This window comes from Solea senegalensis, linkage group LG2 (genome assembly GCF_019176455.1).
Source record: "Solea senegalensis isolate Sse05_10M linkage group LG2, IFAPA_SoseM_1, whole genome shotgun sequence".
Lineage (NCBI taxonomy): Eukaryota > Metazoa > Chordata > Actinopteri > Pleuronectiformes > Soleidae > Solea > Solea senegalensis.
In genome coordinates, this window is record NC_058022.1 from 6,297,305 (window position 1) to 6,320,242 (window position 22,938).

General features: G+C 41.7%; 1 protein-coding gene across 2 annotated transcripts in view; it reads left to right on the forward strand.

Moving 5' to 3' along the window:
* The first annotated feature begins 399 nt into the window (after nucleotides 1–399).
* Nucleotides 400–22,938, forward strand: part of calcrla (calcitonin receptor-like a) — a 32,109-nt gene continuing 9,570 nt past the window's right edge. Inside the window, exons 1-4 of one of the 2 annotated variants that reach the window (XM_044013652.1) lie at nucleotides 400–577; nucleotides 20,535–20,643; nucleotides 21,926–22,067; nucleotides 22,269–22,379. In XM_044013652.1, coding sequence (XP_043869587.1) covers nucleotides 20,569–20,643; nucleotides 21,926–22,067; nucleotides 22,269–22,379 — 328 coding nt within the window. In that variant the 5' untranslated portion in view covers nucleotides 400–577; nucleotides 20,535–20,568. Of the gene's footprint in view, nucleotides 582–20,534; nucleotides 20,644–21,925; nucleotides 22,068–22,268; nucleotides 22,380–22,938 lie in introns of both variants that reach the window. The other variant, XM_044013642.1, reaches the window with a different exon arrangement.

Here is a 22,938-nt window from a genome sequence, read left to right on the forward strand (position 1 = left end):
ACCAGTTACAAGCCCAATTAATGTTGGTCGAAATCCAAATTCAGACCCATATCTGAAGTAGGAAAAAAATGTGGATCTAAAATACGAGGATGGGTATGATAGTTTTGAGAGTGTTTTTGAGAATGGATTAATAAATCAACAAAAGCTGCCTGATGCAAACATTCACAAAAGATCACGTTCATGTTGAGCAGGAGAATTGAACCAGAGTGTGAATTTCCCTGCATGAAGAACAACATAAACCTGCTGCTGCTGCTGCTGCTGCCTGTGGAGTCTTGTTTCGAGTGTGGGAGTTAAGTGGCAACTCGGGTCCTCAGCTGTGGGCTATACACTGTACAGTGTGATGTAACAGGAAGTAGTGGGTTGCCTTCCAACGTCAACCTGACAGCAGTGTGTGTGTATGTGTGTGTGTGTGCGCTGCGCTGAGCTGCGCCGAGCTCAGTGAGCGCCGGAGATCTGCAGTGTGCGCTGCTCTGTGCCGGAGCAGAGGACGCGCGACACTTTGCTTGGCGGGTGGATTTGATCACGCTCCCGAGGAAGAGTCGCTTCTCCCTGCGCTGCTGTTGGATTGTACTCTGCGGTAGGTGAGTTGAACGTGTGTTTCTCTCGTGCCGCCTTGTGCGCATTGTGGCGCCTCGGTGTTTGTGTGTCAGTGTGCAGTATCAGCGCGGAGCAGACAGAGCGCGGAGTTGACGGCGCATTCTCTGCATCGCCGTGTCTTTATCGAGGTGATTTCAGCGGTATCTGCGAGGATTTCTCAGCCCAGGAATGTGCACTCACAGACTCTGCTGCTGCTGCCGCCGCTGCTGCTTCTGCTGCTGCTGTACTCCATGCATTATCAGCAGCAGAGTGAGCATCCATAACTGCCTCCACTTAATGCACATAGCGGATGGAGTGATGCGGTATTTGTGCGCAAAATCCATTTGTTTTAAATGAGAATTAAAAACAAAGCCTGATCCATGTGAAAGCGCAGATTAGGATTTAGGTTCCTAACATCAGTGCGTTCACGCAGGCTCAGCTGCTGTGTCCACCTGACTCCACATCCATCCTTTCCGTAGATTAATAATCTCGGATTGTTGTGTATGGTGATAGGGTTGGAAATCAGCAGTGACTCAGCTTTCTTCTCTTCTTTTGATCAAAGTAGTTGTCACTGTTTGCTGCTGAACCATCTGCATGGTTACGTAAGCAGCACATTTGGACAAGCTGGAAGTTTGTGGGCTGGACAGTGAAAGCCTAAAAGGGGGCCACGATAGTGAATGATGGTGGTGATGATGATGATGACGTGGATGATGATGATGGTCACCACTGGCAGTACACTGTGTGAGGAAAGACGCACCAGAGTCATTACAGAGGAGATGACAGCAGAGCATGGTGCTTCATCACACAGTTTGAGTTTGTGGCCATGAGGGGATTCTTTCAGTCAACACCATCTGATACCAGGGCCATCCCTTGCTATTCTGGTGACCATGGCAAGATTGCCAGTGTGGGGGGGCCCCCCCAATGTACCCCCAAACAGATCACCTCAATGGTTTTGAGATTCACACATTCAGATCACACCAAGTACACGTCTGATCCAAACTGAATTAGATAGCGTCACAGAAACCACAATCTGAGGTGGTTTGAGGAAACACATGGCCACATTCCTCAGCACCCATGAACCCAATCCATCTTCGGCACAGATCAGAGTCTGACTCTTCAGCTGACGATGTCTGATCTGCGGCAGCTTCAGGTTTGCAGCTGTGATTCACACGTGCACACAGACACACAAACTGACATCAGACACATCTGCACAGTCAGACTAATTACAAGCACAATTGGGTTCTTGCAAAACAGACACGACGTCAGTGTGTACGTGAATAGCTGGGTCTGATCGTATGTGTCGAAAGCATCCAGGAAGCCTTTTTAATGTCAGGTGTGAACTGATGAATTTTTGAGCAACATCCTCATTTATAGCCAAACTATACGTGACAACGTATAGTCTGTCATGTCCCCTGTGGCCAATGAATATTTGATCAAAGTAGTCAGCAACATATCCAGTTACATATCACTTAATCACAAATCTCTAATGTTGTTTATCAGACACAAGAATCCAAAACCACATGAATGTAAGAAGAATCTTCTGAAGCAGAAGTCTGGTTGCTTTTTTGCCTTTTTCTCTACAGAGCTCCCCTTACTGTTTCAGGGTACATATCTTTAGTACACCACTTCATTGTCACTAAAACTCACCACTGGTGCTCCCCCCTCCCTTCCCCTCTCCTGGCCATTCATGTTTCTCGCAAGAACCAAGACTTTGCAAGACCTCCTGATTCTGGGGACTCTGGGTCAGTGGCCGCTTATCTTGCAAGGCTGGTTTTCCGCTAACAGACGGTAGGGGGAGTGGAGACAGCCCCCCAATCTCCCCACAACAAGCCATTTAACCATAACAATAACTCCAAAGCTGTTAAATTAGGGTAAAAATTCTACTTAGTTCCGCTTTAATCCCAGGCAGTAAAACTAATAAAACTGGGTGTGCCAAATTATTCATTCAGTGTCTGAAAATACAGACGTTTTGCGATCATCTACTCTGTTTCTTCAACAAAGCCATTAAGAAGGAATTAGCCTCTTCCTCTTTTTGTGGGTTGGTAGAGGAGGGAAGAATGAACAATAAATATGAAGCCCAGGCCATTTCATTTTCCACGTTGTTAGCAAGGAAACTGAATTTTTACAACTCTGGAAATCCCAAAAACCTCCCATGTGTGATATGTGGTTGCATCAACAACTTCCAATTGACAGGGCGTATACACTAAATACATGAGCTGAATGTGTAGTGCCAATGTCGTGCGATCCACGGCATTCAACCCCAAACTGTCATGCTAAGTGTTCACTGCTCCGGTCCAGAAAAACAGCTATTAAATGTGGTGGAGACAAAGGTCCTGGCAGCATAGCTCCCTAAGCCTTGGTCATCTCCATGGTTTGGTAAATTTATTCCTAAAGCAATAGCACTTTAAAAAGGTCCAAGATCCTCTGTTGTAGGTATGATTTTACTTCTACCTTCCATTCGGCAGCTGCTTTCACATGACTGGAAATACTGTATGCACACATTATACAAGTCAACTAAACCAGTGCTGCTGTGTGGGACTTCCTTCCCACGAAGAGTGCTGGCAATCCACACTGTAATGATGAGTACAGAGACCACCACATTCAGCCCCAAGAGTAATGATGATGCTCGTGAAACTTAACCCCCCCATAAATCATGAAGGCGCACAAGGTTTGTGCACCCTGCAGCTCACCGACTGCTGTGTTCTCAGTCCCGTTGTGCTCCCTGTGAGAGCTCACACATGCTGTTTTTATAAATAAAAAAAGGGGACGTGACCAATTTCGTATTCCCGCCCCGTCCTTTCACCGTCCTTCAAAAGGATTACATGTACACGATCAGCTTAATTGTGCCTCAGTTCAAATCGTATCAGCAACACGAGGATACTATTATATTTTTTTTTTTGCACCCTTACCTCAGACTGACATTATCATGTTGCACAAAAGCACAATGACGAACATGCACCACTTTCAAAGCACTCCCCTCAGGTTCTGTGTCCAGCGTTAGGCAGAGGTTGGGTGATTTGAAACCGTATTAGTGTATATTTTCCACTCATACATTATGAAGCATTATTTTTCTTCCTATCCAGTGTGTCAAACATACTCAATTGTGCATGTGTTCAAGTATCAGGGAGAACAGATCATGGAAAACAGGCATGTAACATTATGCATCAAGTTTCTTGCTTGTCCAGAAGGAGATAAGTTTTCTTTGGAAGTGAAACCAGAAAGTTGCCTTCAGCAGGACGATCTAGAACTACTCTCTGCCACTTTTTGAGCAGCTTGTTACCCACTGGGTCTCCTACTGTGTTCAAGTAGAACTCATGAACTTGTAATTAAAACGTGGGGAAGCTGTGTCAGGACATCCTGAGCTCGGAGCTGTCAGAGAACTCTGGAAATTAGATTAGATTAATCCCACACTAATCCCCACGTTTGTTATTGTTATTGAATTCAACACTTATTACATCTGCCAAAAAAAAAGGTCAGAGGTAAGTGACGAATAGAAAAACAAGGGAGAGAGAGAGTGAGCGGTTAAAGCAGAGACAGTAATGCGGATGACATCATTAAAAGGCGACCAGAATGGAATACACTCTTTAAACTATATAGACGTAAAGAGTGTTGGGAATGCTATGGCTATTTTAAGTACACTAAGCAACAAAATATATTTTAATATTCAAATCACTTCATTCCTCCTTTTATTTTTGTGTCAACAGGTTTAGTTTGACCCTCTTTGACCCACTGACATCATGTAAACGCATGTGAAAAGCATGTGTGTGATTAAAAGTTGCAGTGGGCTGCAGAAAACCTCCCTTCTTAGGCATTCGTAAGTTGCTCTGATAGGTCTCCTGATAATCGGCAATCGCTAACGTTGCCTATTGACGTGTTGCAGTAGCAGCTGAGGAGCGTTGTCCGAGTTCAGAGGTTGGCAGTGTGAGGTGCAGAGCTTCACAGAGGATACAGGGCAGTGGGAAGATGCCGTGTGTGTTATGTTTTCTCTGTGTGTGCTAAACAAACTGTCAACAACATAGGCTTCCTGATTTACTATGTGGGAAGGGGCTTCTGGCGTATAGAATGGAGTAAATGGTCCCTGTGAGACTCGGAGTGTCTCTGCTTTGCTTCCAAAGGTGAACGTGGAAGTGCACTGTGTAATTGTTACTCATAAAGGAGTAATGAACCAGAATCATTTTGCAGTCTATAAGGTCTAACTGCCCTATAATGCCAAACTCAGTTCATCTATTCTTGGAGATTCTTGCGGAACATTGTGTTAATGAATATTGTGATACAGGAAGCGCAGAGATTTCTGGTTTTGAAGATTTCTCTTCCAGCCAGTGCACTGACATCGAATCCTCCATCCATCCTACGTTTTCTGCTGCCATGAGCACATAATCTGTAGCAGCCATTGCTGTTTTATCTCCAATTAGCCAACATAATCTTCTGTGAAAATGGGACTATTGTTATTGTTAAACCCAAGATGCTGTAAGGTGTGCCAAAAATATCTCCAGATTATTTTAGTTGATTGATTAATAACCAGAGTCCTAAATTGCTTGGTTCCTTTTTTAGAAAAAAAAACCCACAGTGTATTATGGTTAATATTCTTTATAGTGGCTCCTAGTGCGGCCTGTATGAATACATTTCTCTGTTGTTATGGCATAAATATCTGCTCTGTGATTCCCTGAAGCCAGAGCCCTAAAGTCTGTACGTATAATGAAGCGTATGTTTGTACTTTTACAGCTGTGCCTAAAGCTTTACATTATGCAAAAACAGTGCATTTATTTTTCATAATAGGCATACATTTCCATTAACTTTCCACTTATGCAGATGCTGCAGAAGTGTCTTCAGTTTAAACCCCACTTCCATGAGGCTGTAATATCAATGTTTCTACATATTCTGTATGTACATGACAGAGACAAGCCTGTTTCCATTAAAATGTATCACAACTTTTAACCAATTTTTCAAAACGATTGATAAAAGAAAAATGTGCATTTATATACACGTTTCCATCCCCTGCTGTTAAAGCAAAAAAAAAATGACCATGATTTATGAGAGATTGAGGAGCCACTGTTATCAGCAAGGCCAGTTTTCCAATTCCAGGCCGCGAACTGTGTTTATGTTTGGGTCTGATGATGTGGTCTGTTGCACCACCCACTGAAAATAGGCACTTCGACACATGGGGGATAGCTGTTAGGTAAGATACTGAACCTAAAAGGCCTCAGTTCCCCTCTCAAAAATGTCTCAACCAGAGGAAAAGAAAAACAAGGGTCTGCAGTGGAGATGAGTTAAAATATAGATGCTGAAAGCAGAGTTCCTCTCTGCTAACCTTAGCAAATTTTACAGTTTACTATTTTCTGTGTCCAATTTAATATATATATATATATCCAAGTAAATATAAGGTGTACACATACGACAAATTAACCTTTTGGTTATGGGCTGCAAGTTGAAAACCATTGTGAAATTGTAACGCTCACTGAGAATAACTAATCCGGTAAATACATACTCTGTTTGCACTGCTGGCTTTTAAAACTGTTATTTTTCCACATGTTTGGATTCTACCTGAAATTATAGCTCACTAAGCACATCCAAGCAGTTACAGTAAATGCTTTTGTTACACCAGGTCATGGCATACGGAGAAACCTGAGCCTGTCGGTAATGATGTAAGCTGCTCTGTTGGAGGTCTCTTGGAGGGCCCACAGCGAGCACACGAAGGATTTTCCTCCTTGGCTTTCTCCGGGATGTCTTAAAACAGCTGTGAATTTGACCGTGCTCCAGGTTTATTTCGGTCATGGCAGTTCCAGTAGGGAACCACACATGCAGGCACACATACACACACACACACAGAGGGACCTGCTCATGTATTGTTGACGTAAAGATAGCACTTTCATTTTACCTGTATTGATTTAAGTGAGTGAGTGAACAAATACATGGGATCTCCATTGCCCCTAGGGGGGAATTGCCTTGGTCAAGAGTTTGTTAAAACACATTGACCACATACTGGAAACATGCAAGACAGCACAGTTTCATAAAAAAATGATGTGGTAGCACGATGCACTTTTAGTCACTTGTCTATTATACGGAGAGGTGAAGGATATTCGGAAGCAACCTGCAACTAAAGCAACATTTATTGGTGAAGGTGCATTTTACAGCTGAATATCCCTCTTCTCCAAGTGTGCTGGAGAATCTGTGAGCATCAAAACTCAAACAATGTTTAGTTAGCCCGATCTTAGCTTCCCTCCACTGGCTCCCAGTCTGTTTTTGTATTGATTTCAAACTTCTATTAATTGTTTTTAAAGCCCTCACTGGTATCGCCCCTCTGTACCTTTCTGAGCTTCTGCCTTGCCACACCACAACCAGAGTCTTAAGGTCTGAACAACTGCTGCTGGAGGTTCCCGAAACCAGACTTAAGTCTAGAGGTGACAGGGCCTTTGCCCCTTTATATTAGATTTACGTTAGATTAGAGATTAAATCCTCCTTTAAAACCCACTTCTTCTCTCTCGTTTTTACTGAATACTGTAATTTCATTGTTTTTATTCTCATCTATTTATGTATTTTTGTATACTTGTGTGCCCGCTTCTGTACAGCACTTTGGTCGATTATTGAAAAAAACAAGTTGGTCCAAAATGGCAGCCTCTGCAGAGTTGACCAGGCTCCTAATGACGGCCGACGTACAATGACAAATGCTCTGCCATGTTCATGTTTCCGTGCGCCTCGTGTCTTCTGTAGCTCTGCCGCATGCATATCTCACCTAACAAACTCAACAATATCACAGAATGGGAGTCACGTGCAGGTTTTAGTAATCCTCAGCTGGATATAATGACACTGAACACCAGGAGGATTTGTGACTGGTGCTTGACTAGCGTGCAGTGAGATGCCAGAGGGCATCTTTCCCACTTAATAATTTTTCCATATCCAAATAAAAATCTGAGAGAGCGTGTAAACACCCATTTAAAGTCCCCGTGGCAGTTTTGCTTTGGCCTGAAAAAAGTCCATCTCCAGCTGTACGCCAGTTTAATGACCACACAAAACTAAAATATGTGAACAGCAACAGCCAATTACAACGCGTATATATCAGACAGAAAGTGGACAGAGAAGAAAGGGCCTCCTAGGAAAGCTAAAGTGTAAAGCCCCTGACTAGTGACCTGTGAATATGTGGTTCTACATAGTGGAAGGAATTGGTAGAATTAGCCGCTCTTTCCCACCAGACTGTACTGTATTACAGCCCGGGGTTATGTACAGAGCACATGCTCAGCAGGTTAGACTATTTTAAAACACAGCCTCAAAGCCCTACAGCTACATCAAAACATTTACACTAACACCAAAGAGAATTAGGAGAAGCTACGCAGGTGCAAAACGACGCCTTGTTTATTTTTATCCAGGTATTTGCGCTATGTTTTCCGCTGCGTAGACCAGGGGCCACGGGAACGGGATCCTTTCCTACGGTGAAAGAGCCATGCTGTGCGTGATGGCTGTTTGTCATCACATTTTTAAATGGCGGTGGAATGGTACAACGGCAATTAAACACAAAGGGGAAGATACCTGTTGTGTTCCTCTTTAAAAGTAATTATTTGGTGATGGAGGGAGTCCATGGTGTGACAGATATTTGAGTTTTATTTTGTTAAGCAGCTGTCATGATACTATGTCTTCTCTTTGTGTTTGTGAGCTGTGACTGGTGCCATGTTTAGGAGGTTTTCAGACATTTCCTCATGGATGCTTCATGGAGAAGCTCTGGATTTTTCTGTGACTCATGAACCTAAACTTTACTAAGCTGTTTCATGGTGTTTCCAGAACATTTCTCACACGTCACTGCCATGCTGCGCAGTATGACTCACTATACTGCTAAAAAAAAACAAAAAAGAGGAAAAGATTCAGTTCCATATGTTTGTTATAACAAGGATGTAAAACCATGAGAGACATGGTCAGTGACGCATTTGGCCGGTGCTTATCTCTGGTTCCTAGGAGTTTTTTTTGCACTTATTTCTGCGCTTTTACGCACAGAGCCAGTGTCTGCGGAGAGATGAAAAGGCGGTGAAGGGTTTCAACTCAGGTGATTGCAGGGGAGCAGTGGTTTCCACACTTTTTATACCAAGTAGAGCTGAAACAATTAATCGATTACTAAATTAATCGACAACTATTTTGATAATCGATTAATCGGTTTGAAGCTTTTTTTCATGATTAAAACAAGATTTCCGATTGTGTAAGCTTCATGAACAGAGTATTTTCTTCATTTCCTTGATTGGGAATAAATCATTTTGGTTTGGGGACAAAACAAGACATTTGAGAACATCATCATTGGTCCATTATTTTACGGACCAAACGATTAGTCGATTAATCGAGAAAATAATCGACAGATTATGAAAATAATCGCCAGTTGCCACGAAAATATTGAGCTCTCCAAATAACTGGATTTATTCCCAATCAGATTTGTTCCCTTATCATCAAAATTCCTCAGCTCCACTCTGTTCACATACCCTGGTTTATACTAGAACAGCATTTCTGATTTTCTTTCAAGTACCACAACTGAACCACCTACTCCAAAAGACAACCACTCCAAACACGAGGCCATGTGGTCAAGAACACACATTGCCGCCTCTCCATAACTAATCTCCCTATAAGATGCTGCCTAAATATTTGGAATATACTTGAGCACAATTTGGCAGGAAAACTGAGTCACTGTTGTCACTGTGCACGACCTGCCCGGTACCAGAAAGCAGACAGCTGGTGAACACAGTGAAGCAATTAGCAGCTACAGAAACATGGTTTATAGTGAGACCAAAACAGAATCTAGGGAAACTGTAGGTTAACCCTGTTATATAATGTGATGTTAGTGTTGTGTTTTGGGCTTGTTTCACTGCCTCTAAGTGGGCAAAAAAATGTAATAGATACAGCTTAATGTTAAAGCCTACTGCACTTACCAGATTAAAAAAATGTGCGTAAAATGTTTGATTTCTGATGGGAACTGAGCTTGACATTACATTTACATTGACCATTCCAGCCTCGGCACACAGTCTCTGTATTGTTTGTTCCTTGGGAAACTTGGGCAGCTGCAACGTCTGCTATTTGTCCATCAAAGCCTCAAGAGCTTGAGGGGCCGCAGTGATGTGGTGACAATATTTAGCACTCGTTTCTTCATTTTCCCATGATGATTAGAAGTCTTAGAATGCAGCCTCCGTTCTTGCTGGTCCTATAGTTGTAAGTAAAACCACGTGCTTGCCCCAAGAATGTTGGCATGTTGGCAAAGAGGGTGTGAATGCAGTGACATGTGCAGTTAGACATCTGGGTTGCTGTACAGTGCAGAGCCCGTGGAGCGCAACCTCCCCTTTGCCATGTTAATGCAAAGAGCATAGCGTGCATCGGCGAGGGCGGGCGGTGAGAGAGCCGACGAGGTCTCTCTACATGCAAACAAAGACAACACCTTCTTCACATCTGTATGTGATTGTTATTGTTTTCCTGACATCTGGTGATGCCCTTGGCAACATTGGAGATTTGCATGAGGTCTGCTCTCATGTCCTGGCCTGGCCCGGCCTGGCCTGTCTTAGTAACACCAGTGACTGAGAGGTTAAGCTTTGAATTCAGACATTTTTCATTCACATGAGAGAGACAGTATAATTGTTATACACTGGTCTTGCCACACAGGTGACATCAGTTACCAATTTCACTGTCGATTCCGACACTACAAATTCAAAACATCTTAAGAGGGCTATGAGATATTTTTAATTAAAAAATAAGTTATTTTCAACCTGGGCCGTGGCTATGGGCAGTTGTGGCAGTTCCACTAAAAGTGCTTTTTCTGAATTTGCAAATTCTGAGGCTTTGGTAAGTGTCAATTCCACATGTTGTGGGATTTTGTTTGTTGTATGAAGACGAAGGCGGAAATGTGAAGACAGAGACAACCAAAGAGACATTAATTTGGGAGAGGTATATCTACGGTATAACGTCTGAAACTGATGTGGGCAATGTCCTTGAAACATCTGATGCTTATGGCCATGCCAACTTGTTTGAGTGAAATGATTTAGTGCGCTTACAAAAAGAAGAGTGACTGAGGGAAGAGAGGGGGAAACGAGCAGTAGAGGGAGAAGTAATTACTGCACAGATGAAATTCTGGGAACTTCTTGCATTTCTGTATGTGCTCTCGAGACTGAGACTGCTTGGTAAGACGCCAAGGGATGCTGCCAGACTGCTGAACAAAATATATGCACCTATGAATTTAAAAAAAACAACAAAAAAAACAACAATCTCAGGGCATTTTGTTAGTACCATTCATTGACACATCAGCATTTATATAAATGTAAAGAGCCTGGATTGAAATACACGAGAATTCCTCTTTGTTTTCAATGTGTTCTCAATAATTACCGGCTACAAATCACTCACACTTTGTATTTATTTGTGTGAAATAACAGAGGTGAGACTCTCACACCTACGTTGTTGTGTATTTTCAAATTAGACACATGGACACAGGCTATCATCACGCTCATTAGCGTGGAATGGTGCGCTGCACTCAGCCAGGGTTGTTTGTTGTCGAGTCGTTGATATAAGCATAGATGATAAAGACACGCAATCTGGTCCACATGTTGCACGTGCTGCACATAAAGCAAACCTGCACTGGTGCCGTGCCGTGCTGTGCTTCTCACGGTCTGTGTGCAGAGACGTATGCAGAGGATGTTGAAATAGCTCACCGATACTGCTATCGTGATACTGCCTACGAGCTGGTGTACCAGCACACTATTTCCAGCTGATCGCAGCTTCTTCTGAGAAAGAAAGATTTATTTTTTGGATTTCTTTTCCAGTATGGTTATGTAACGTCTCTCCGCAAACACACAGTATGGCCATGTTTGGCCGAGGTTCGATGGTGAGCCATGCTCCACCCGAACTGGATTTAAAGATTGTATTCCCTTGCATTCATTCACCAGATGTAGGCCTCACGTGCTGGATTGCTTCCAAAGTATTAATAAATAAATGAGATGATTTATTTTCTGTGACTAGGATATCGGGGGGAGTACCTCACGATATGATGCACGACACATGGCCCACAATACCATTAATATCACGATACGACGATTCCGTGATAATCAAACATATAGCGATACATCACGATATCCGTCTAACTGAAGAAAAATATTTGTTTGATTCCATTGAAAGTTAAAAGTGCAGGATTTTTCTGTTAATTCACAACATAGAGAACAAAGAATTTAGAATTTTGATGGGGCATCTCTTAACGTAGATCTCGCCGCCATTATCCCAAGCAGTGGCGCCACATGGAGATGTCAAGTAGCGACACATGGCAAGTTTATTCATTTAAATATCAATATTTGCGCCCTATGTGTACAGAATTACTGCCCTTTTTGTAGGCTTGAATCACAAGGCCTGTCATGCTGTTTATTTCTTCTTGGTTTAGCACCACTGTGTTGGGCAGACAACAGGTGTGTTACCACTGTGTGTGTGTGTGTGTGTGTGTTTTTAAAGACGTCAAGGAGCAGAAAAGGGGTGAAAAAGTGGGTGTCCTGATTACATCATTGCTCGAGCCCCCTCGCTTGATAAAAGAGGGGAGTACAAACACAGTGACAGGGAGGAACTCGCATGCAATAACATGAACCTGTGTGCAGGCCAGTTACGAAAAACAACACGCGCACACACGCACACACACACACACACACACACACACACACACACACACACACACACACACACACACACACACACACACACACACACACACACACACACACACACACACACACACACACACACACACACACACACACACACACACACACACACACACACACACACACACAGTGGGAGTGTGACCTTATTCTCTGCCCAGGACTCCATTACTCCACTATGTGTTTATAGTTGTTGGCTGCTATTTTAAAGGCTATATACAAGAATTTAAAACATCAAAAGGTGCGGTAAGCAGAAAGCGGTTTGGTAGTAATGATCAATATTTCATAATAACCTTTCAGCATATTGTAACTCAAGTGATCTGAGGGTCGCAGCAGCACCTCCTCTGGACTCTGTCTCCAGCCTTAAGAAAAATCTGGCCTCTGACAGGAGGCGTTGACCAATTAGAGAGAGTGAACATGCTCCGATCGGCTGTAATAAGCCACTCCACATTAAGGTCCCTACAGGGCATCAGTGTGACATTGTTTGTATAAGGGGCCCATTCACATGCAGGCCCCTAAAAATGCACGAAAAACACATGGAACAAGCCAGAGGCGTTGTTTAACCAAGGCGCTCGAGGTTTGCACGTCCATCGTTACTAAGCAACCAGAACCCTGGGAGCTGCAGAGATGACCAGCCTCAATGAATTAACATACTAAATGAAGAAATATAATCAAAGAAAGACTATGGATTATCAGCACTGCATTTTGCTCACAGCAGCTTTGCTGCTCCATGTGAAAAAAGAAAAACTCGCTGTACTGTCTGTGGATGCAGGAGGTTCATCTGGATGATAGAGGTTAAAGGTTTATTACAATGTGTGAAAAAAAAGGCCAGTTTGACCCCCGAGCATCAAAATAGGTGCTGAAGAGAAGTTTCTTCCAAAAGTTCTTTTAGCCTGTTTTTAGGGGTGGGAGTCACAGGGTACCTCACGATGCGATACATGGTCCACGATACCAATAATATCATGATACAACGATTCTGTGATAATCAATATATCGCAAGACAATCATAGAGCGACACATCACGATATCTACATGTAAGAGTTGGCGTAGAAGCTTAAAAACAAAATGCAGTACACAGTGGTTAAAATAGCACGTTTTTAGAAAGCATTAGAAAACACAGCACAACACCAGTGAAACAGGAAGTAACTATCATTTCAATCTGAATCCGTTTGAAGAACTAATAGAAGGTGACGTCGTGTGCAGTCGAGTCTGTGGTTTGTCGTCCCTCTCAGTGGATTTGTTCATCACTGTGACCTTGACTATGACCCCTGAGTTCGTACTTTTATTATCCTCTTGTGGTTTTGGACTTCTGTTCCCTTAACCTCCTTGCTTTTGGTGTTGTTTTTTGCTTATCTCATTTAATTTTGATTTTACTTCCTGTTTCTTCCAATGTGTCTGATAACCGTCACCTAAGTTCACCTCCACTCAAGCCACAGTGTCAAGTTTTCATTATCTCCACAGTTGACAGAATGTAGTCAGATTGTTGTAATTAGCCATGTTTTGCCCTCTTGTGCTCGGCTCTAACCAGATTGTTTTTTTCACTGTATTCCACTTAAATTGTCTCGTAGGTTTATCAAAGACGCATCCATTGTTTCGCCACAGGCCAGATTCATTATTCATTATCATTCGATGACCCCTAACACTACTGCAGCATTGTCGGAGAGCAAACATATGAGCATGAATGATAATAAACAGACAAGCAGAAGCAGAGTTTACATATTGATCACTGTGCCTCTGCGTGCACGGACATAATCAGTCCCCATAGCGTGTATATCCTATATCCTGCCATAGAAGGAGGCAGTAATGATGTTATGGGGTCTCACTGGCTTAATGGACATCCGAATGCCACTGTGTGGAACTTGGAGTATTGGGCGCCAAACATCCTGCGAGGACAAAAAGGATGTTTACAGCAGCAAGGACCAGAGCCTCTGTGGGATTATGTTTGGAGTGAGTGATAAGTGCAGGCAGAGCTCAGGCACTGGGTGAGAAGGCAGCAGCTGTTATGCACAGACTGTATTTTATTCTCCCCCAGGTAGGTTTCTGTGCACTGCCACACATAACAGGTGATGTCAGCCCTCGTGTGAAGTGAACATCACAAACCACTTGTGTGGAACACTCTCAGATACTACAGATAATAGTGGACCACCCACAGTGTGCACTGCTCTGTGGTCAGACTCGGTTCAATCCAGCAGATCAGTCATCAAGTGTTGTGTCCATCTGTTACAGGTTTGTTTCACTTAAAGCTCCAGACTCGAGATAACGAGAAATATTCATCGAGTACATGATCCGTTTATTTATTCTGGGAGTTTTTCTTATGATATTTCAGCTGGGTGGTAATTGAGCAAACGTTATTTATTTAGTTTAGTCTTTTTTTTTTTTTTTTTTACTTACTTAAGTACTGTTATCAGGTAGCATAAAAACATGAAAAGCCCTCCCCTGTCTGATTGTTACATTTGTCCATTCTGGGCTACTGTAAAAGTGGTATAATTACATGAAAAGAGGACCAACTTCCTGTGTAATATAAAGTTTGTTTGTGTTATGATACATGTTTCAGTCTTCAGGCAACAATTTTGAAATAAAAAAAAAATGTTTGGTTTTAAACCTGAATTACCTGGTTCCTTCAACTTTCACTCAAGAGCAAAATGTAATATTTAAAGATTTTCCTTTTTTTTTTAAATTCATTTTAACAAAGACTTAACACAATACAATACTACTAAAACAATTTGTGCGACCACTGCCCAGATCCTGAAGACCCAGTGCTCCAAATACAAACAATCCTTAAGGATAATTTCTCACATTTACCAAGAATCAAAAATGAGACAATGACATAATAATCTGTACAGTTTAGACACACACACCCTTGTCAGTGGCTGAATATCCACATTTCTTTTTTAGGAGTTAAATAGCATTGATAGACTTCAACTGTAAAAATACTGACCGATAAATCAGTTACACCGAACTAGAGATGTTCAAAAGCAACATATCAGTTCTCAATGGTTGTGTATTTTTAGTGGCATCAGTTGCCAACTGCCTATTGGCTGAAACGAAGGAAGACTGAAGGTGAAAAGAGGATTTAACATCGACTGAAATCCAAAGTCAACAGCCTCCAGTTTATTCCTGGAGGTCGCACAATGCTTAGCCATCCACTGTATAAGGGGACAGACGAGGACAGTCACAGCTGTTTTCAGACACACGTTCGTCATAAACACATGCTCACTGTTAATGAGCAACACTGAGACCCAGATAGTTTTTCCTCAGGGGATCATAGGGGGAAGCAGACCAGTGGACTCTGAACTTGTTGAATATAAATCCAATGGCATGACAGGGTTGCAACAGGCAATTATTTGATAAAGAAATGACTATTAAGTAGTTTTAGGGCTGTAAAACGTTCAGACCCCAGCGTTCCTCAGAGTGTGAATGTGAGGCGAAGCGTGTGACCCGAGTAATGTGCCAGAAGGTATTGAATGCATCCTACTATGGCGGCACCCAGTGGACTATGAAGTATCGTAAGGACAAATTATTTTACACATCCCACGGCATCCACAGCTGCCCATGTTCACATCAGCGAGAAAGTTTCTAACCGAGGCATAAATCTGGTTAAGGTTAGTCTAGGACATCCCGACGCTTCCTGCTCTGGAACCGAAATTTCGCTGCTATGAATTAGTCAGGCTTGGATGTCAAATTTACTATCATTTGGTTTCAATGGGGGGAGAGAAATGAAAGGAACAATGGAAAAAAGACTGAGGCATTTTTTAAAAAACAAACCAGTCTCCATTCACTCATGGAACTCATTACCCAAGACTTTATCATTCACAACAATGCTGTGGTCTTTTCTGACTGTAGAACTTTGTGTCTGATACAACCCACAACGATATTTGTTTATCCTTTTATATAATAGCTTTCACAGGCCATCAACAGTATTTAATACATATTCCTGTCTTTTTGTCCTTACCAATCACATCATCCTTAAAAAAACAAATGAATAATACGATTTCCACATGATTTGGTATCCCACGTCCAAACCGGCCACAGACCACATGGCCATAAGCCAGCAATTCCAGTAACATAATGCTTCATCTGTGTAACAAACACAGAAATTCATCACCCAAAACATGACTCAATTAAGCACTCTCTTGTTGTGTCACAAATGAAAGTACTCTCTGCTTTTCTCACTTAGCGTGAAACAAGTCCACACAGCTGGTATGATTACTGCAGCATAGCAAACATGTGCAGTGCACACTTGCATTCGGGTCACATGACCAGCAGTGACATATGTGTCTAAGATATGTGTCTTTCACTAAGACGGTGCTTAGTGAAAGTATTGATGTGATATTTAGGGTTCACGGGTCATATTTGGATTTTACTTTGTATTGGACTGACACCGAGTATCAGATTGGCTCATCCCTAACAAACTTGTACTCGTCTGTCACGCTGTCTGGGGTGGACTGGCTCAGTGGTTAAGACTGATGCCCTTTGTGCAAAAGACTTTGTGGTCGCAAGTTCAACTCCACCCCTGGCAGGTTGTACTCAATTCCCTTGTAGGTCGTTTTGGATAAAAGCGTCTGCTAAATGACATGTAATGTAATGTAACTCTACTCAAAATATCACAGATTTATGCTGCAAAATGTCAGGAAGGAAGCATTCAGAACAATTTCAGAACAACGACAAAATAAGGAATAGTTAAAGAAATCACTGGGTGGGCAAAACACTCCCAACAGGAAAATCATTATATAATGTCTGTTCTTTGTTGCTGCCATGGCTTTATCATCTACATTATTCCACTTATGTACAATACTCAGCTTTTGCCAAGGAAAAAGCAGAGCACTTTGGCTGAGTAGAGCACTGTGTGTGTCTCTGATTGTGTGTTCTCATGTGCATTGCTGTGTGTTTGGTGTTTTGCAGAGCAGCTGATCCTCTTCTGGCTGTTTCTAATTTGCATGTCACTATAATGTTTTACAGTCCCACTTTCAGTAAGCCCCTCCCTCCTCCTTCCTTTCTTCCTTCCTTCCTCTCCCCCATCCTAATGTTGTTTTAAGTGAAAACAGACGAGTGGAGGTGCTGGGCCTGTCCCTCTGGTGACAGAGCACGCAGGGAATCAAAGACAGTGGAAATCCCTCAGTGATGTTTGGAGCGATGCCCCCACACACACACACACACTTTGCATCCTTGTGTCTCTGGAGGCTTAATAACTTTTGAGCTGTACCACTTCAAACACGGAGCTTAAGGATCACATTAGCGAGAGTTTTCTGGTCAGGTGCAGGCTTATGAGCAGTTGAGGCCGGGGCGGAGCTTGGTCTGCCCGACAGCTGCTATTTGAACACATAATGAAATTATGAATTACTCATGAACACAGTGATGTAAAAGGTGGAACTAATGTTGCTCAGTGTTGCAGCCAAATGCCTTAGTTGGAATACAGATAGGTCAGTCTTAAACATGGTCTTTGACTACTTTATCTTGGGTTGAATGTGTCCCCTTGTCCAAGCCTGGTCCTCCAATTACACTGGCCTGGAACTACGACTGAGTGGAGGATGGTTGAATGTTTTATATAAATCGTATAAAACAGCAACATTCTGGGATCAGGTAAAATTTTCAGGTCATAGGTGATCGGAAACACTGAGTGAAAGAGTCATAGATGAGATACAAAAACTAGTCTTTTTATAACTCTATGTCAGGCATCTCAAAGTCAAATGATCTGGGGTCCATGTGAACTTCAAGCCTGGTCACATTTGGCCCTCGGGCCGCGTGATTGCATCTCCAGTTGATGGAAGGAATGTAGAAAAAACCTTTTTGTGGTGCAAATTGTAATTATTTTCAATATTGATTATACTACAGATTATTTTGTCAACTGATTGATTAGATGTTTGGTCTGTAAAATGATACGAAAATGTCATGTGTATTTCCTAAACCTCGACATGATGATGCCATGAAACGTTACCACTTTTTCGCTGGATATTTACAAGTTGTTGATTTAATTTCTACATCATAATGAAAAGCCCCTTGATGTTTTCACGTGTTTCTTTTTTTGTTTAGCATATTTTGAGCTGCCACTGGCTGTTATAAAGAAAGTAACCATGTAGCTTAAATTAAAAAAAAAATATCTAGGGTGAGCTATCATCAGTTATGAAATATGGATGGAATAAATATTCTGTATTCTGCAATAGTGTTGCTGTGCCGGTGTTTCATTCCTCTACGTTTAATTAGACTTCAGATGTGATGAATGTCAGCAGTGATGTATTTTTGGTGTATTAGATTAAGATTTGATGAAATCTCTCCTCTGAAAAGAGTTGTAATCTATTCCTGTGTTTAACTACATTTGTCCAAGTCCAGTTTGTTTTCTTTTTTTGTTGCTTGTTCCTCTGTTGATGTTTTATCATCATATCGAAAAGGGATAAAAGGCAGCGAAACCTGCTATGAATTAGAGGATTGGAGACGGTGGCACAGTCTAAAAGACAGGAGGCTGAGATACGGAACCTGAGATTGTTGTTGGTGTAGTGACCAGAATGGACAAGAATAGAAATTTTATTTGAGGGCCAGCTCTGGTTGAGATGCAGAGAAAAAGGATGTTGAAGATGGAGCAGGAGGAAAAGAGGAAGACCACAGAGAAGGTTCATGGCTGACGTGAAGGAGGACATGAGGACCAAAGATGGACACAGATGATCCAGTGTGGGGACTCCTAAAAGGAGAAGCTAAAAGACGAAGAAGATCCAAAAAGGATAAAATGCCTGTCATGTTGACTGTCAGTAGTGCGATACACATATTGGGTCTCCAAAGTGAAAACAACATGAACTGTTTCTACAGATCTTTTCCTCTTTTATACCCAAACATTAAAGACAGGAGTTCTGGCTACCTGAACACTAGTGGCTCACCCACTGCTCTGCAAAGCACATTTACACAACCGGAGGGATGATGTTTCCATTTGTGTCTCATCTGCGATACAGCAGCAGGAGCAATGACATCAAATCCCCGCAGCCTGCAGCTTGGCAGCAAACACCTTTCTGGGATTTCTGCTTAGTAGAGACACCCTCATCACCTTTGAAAACGAAATGTGTTCTTCAAAACACAGGATCCCCAGGATTCCTGGATGAGAACAAACAGAGCTACAGTTCACAAAACACGGCGGCGGCGGCGAGAGCGTTAAGTCTCAGCTGTGATTACATGGCTTGTGTCAGGGAAGCAGATATTTCTTTGATCGCTGCACTTCGGTTGAGCCAATTCCAACAGCGTATTTTGTCAGCTTTGTTGTTCTCTCATCAGGCGAAGACATTAGCATTGTTGGTACATTTGACGCCAAGTGGATCTCAAATTTTTAGCCAATGACAACATACTAAGATCAGATCAGGAGAAAATAGAACAATTGTAATTGTTTATTTTATGAATCATGGTGTGACATCTGCTGTAGGTCATGGAATATTGTTCAGCACCAGTCACTATACTGTGGTTTCTACTCTAATCTGCCCTTTCTTAGGTGTCTATTTTCTCAGTGTTATTTTTGACTTTGCATTTTCTATTTCTGGCCCATAAACATGCAGTTGCCTGTTGCATCAGACTAGTCTGAATCATTTTCAGTGTACAAACGGGCATGAACCCCTGGCATGAAATGAAATGGAATGGAATGCACGATGGAGAATGTATGCGTGGAATGCTCAGACTGAAGCTGACCCTCATTTTATTATGAATGGAATCGTAGCCATGTACACACGTGCGGTCATGCGTAGCGTATCTCGTTGGACAGAGAATGTGGAAAATATGACCCAGGCCTCAACCGGCCCAGATTTCTTCACCTTGCAAGATTTGGAAACGGCAAAGCTTTTATTAGCTCAAGGCTCGACTACTGCAATGCCTTTTACGTTGGTTTTTGCCAGTCTTCCTTTGCTTTGCCTTCAAAATGCAGCTGCTCGCTGTTTTATACGACAGCTTTCATTGGCTGTCACTTCATTTTATGGTGGTCATGACGACACTTAACCTCCGTTCTTAATTTTCTTATTTTTTGGTTTTCCTTTGGGGTTTGTCTTCCTGAGTGTTTTTTTCAGGGCAGCATGTTAGCCAAGGTTACATAGTGTTTCTTTAAGGTATCATTGCATGTTACATTTAAAATTGGCTAAATTTGGTGATTACAAGTGACCCACAAATGCAAGATTTTAATGTTAATAAGTCACTACATTTATTCTAGATTTCAATAAACGTACACTATTACCAGCTTTACTGACTGTGTTGTGGATTGAAAGCATTGGTGAACCACTTAAGAGTGGGGGGGGGGAGAAATGTTTTGTTTTTCAGTTGACTCATGTCTATTTTTTTCCTTTCTATTTCCAGACCTGCAGGTGGTGAATCCTCGACCAGCTCGGACATGGCCAAGATAAGAATGGAGAGCGTTGTACGGAGTTGGATGTTGACACTTGTAGTGCTGTGTAATCTAACAAAGGTACAAATACTGAAAATGCACATAAATAACTCACACTTCATTGAACAAATCAAACTATAATCCATCATTCAGAGAAAACAGCAAGCAGTCTGATTTTCTTGTTTCTGTTACTGCATCTTAAAAAAAAGTATTTACTGTACATAATAGTATAATTGGGATGCACGATATTGGACTTAATATCTAATATATATACACATACATATATGTATATATACATATATATACACATATATACATATATATACATATACAAATATATATACATACACATATATATGTCCAATAATCCATTTTAAAGCCATTATCTGCCAATATCGTGCCAATAATTTTGTGCATCCCTGAAGTATACAATTATCGCAATAAACATTGTGAATCGCAATTATTTTGGTCGGGATAATTGTAAGGTATTTCACTTTTATAAAAACTCTACATTCACTCGTCGTGAGCTCATGTTGGAGAAGTAAGAGGCTGCGTCAGGTCGGTGTCTGCGGTGTAATAAAAATAAAAAGCTGGGCTCATCTGCTCGGCCGTGTCTCTAAATTGATGTCATATTTTCCAGGGAGTGCAAATGGATTTAATGGAAGCTGCTGGTGTACATTAGACTCCCATGTTCCCAGGCGTATGATGTGATGAATGTCTTACTATAATGCACCAAAGCAGGGTGTGAAGACTGTTTTAGTCTAATACACCACTTACATTTATGTAAGCATGCTATGTGAGTTAAAGCAGATACTTTATAAAACATAAACTCAAAATAAACTAGTACTTTTCTACTAGACGTGTTCTTATACACAAGTCCAAGCACAGTAACTTTAAGAACAGTTGCTTTTCTTATTTTCTTTTTTTACAAGTCACAGTAGGAAAAGTGCAGGTGTGAACAATTAAATTATTGATGGCCGAGTTCCATTTAGCCTCCTCAGTTTCAGGGTGCATGCTGGCTTACTGTCACACTTGGTGCCTTCACATGGAGTTTTGAACATGACACACAAAATGAAGTGGATGTTGCGACTATGACATGAACGCTGAATCGGACTCATCTCGTAGACACGGGAACACGATGTCTGCTGCCTTTTAAAAAAAATACATCATTTTTCACTACATTGGTAATTGTGGAATTTACAAGCAAAGCTGCCTTGGACAAACACACACATGCATATTATCATTTCTGTATGTTATACCATGATAATACAGTTGTTTTCAATCCTGTACTAGTAATACCCCTTCTTAAGAATACTATTAATTTATTTATTTGAAACTTTCTCCTTCTATCACATTTGTGAAGGCGAGTATGGAGGTCAACGAAACCCAACACCAGCATCCAACCAACGTCTACCATGACATAGGAGTAACCAGGAACAAGATCGTAACTGCACAGTTCGAGTGCTATCAAAAGATAATGCAGGATGACATCCACGACATACAGGGTAACTATGATGAACTGCAGTTCAATTATATTTATCTTTTCCTTCAAGATTTAATTACACTGTACACTGCAACAAGTAATTTCACTGATGTAGTGCTTGGTTTCTAGACAACAGGGGTTAATCAAAACATGCTTGTAAACCTGTATTAGTCATCAATCACATGGCTCGACAGCCGCTAACACTCCACTTTGGTGGTTTTAGAGCCCATGTGTAACCGTACCTGGGATGGCTGGCTGTGCTGGGACGACACTAAGGCCGGAATTATCTCAGAGCAGCCCTGCCCGGACTACTTCCAGGACTTTGATCCCTCTGGTGAGCTCTTTGGTTTATACCATGTCAGACACACTGTGTTCCACTTAGACTCCACAACACTGGTCAAATCCTCACCTTGTAATGCAGCCACTATCGTCTTTGTTACCGCATGGGGCTGTGATGCATTCATGTGTAAAATTGGTGGATTTCTGCAATAAAATACAAAACTTGAAATAACAGAAAGGAGCCATTATCAAATGTACATGTTGTGTCCCTCCCCGAAGCAATCTATACCCGATTAATGTCTGAAGTTACCCCGAAACAACAGGTTTCATAATTCTTGGTGGATCCTTCTACAGTATACTGCATGATATACTGTAGGTGTGAATATTGCTTGTGTCATTATCTGACAATAGCAATGACTTATAGTACTCCAATAGTACTTTGTGTTCATGAAAGTAAATTAGTTAATTGCTGGGAGATCTCAATGTGCAATGTTTTTTCTTTCTATGCAACTAATGATTATTTTCACAATTGATTGGTCAATTATTTTTGGTCCATAAAATGTCAGAAAATGTGGAAAAAACCTGTAAATGATGTTCTCAAATTTCTTGTTTGT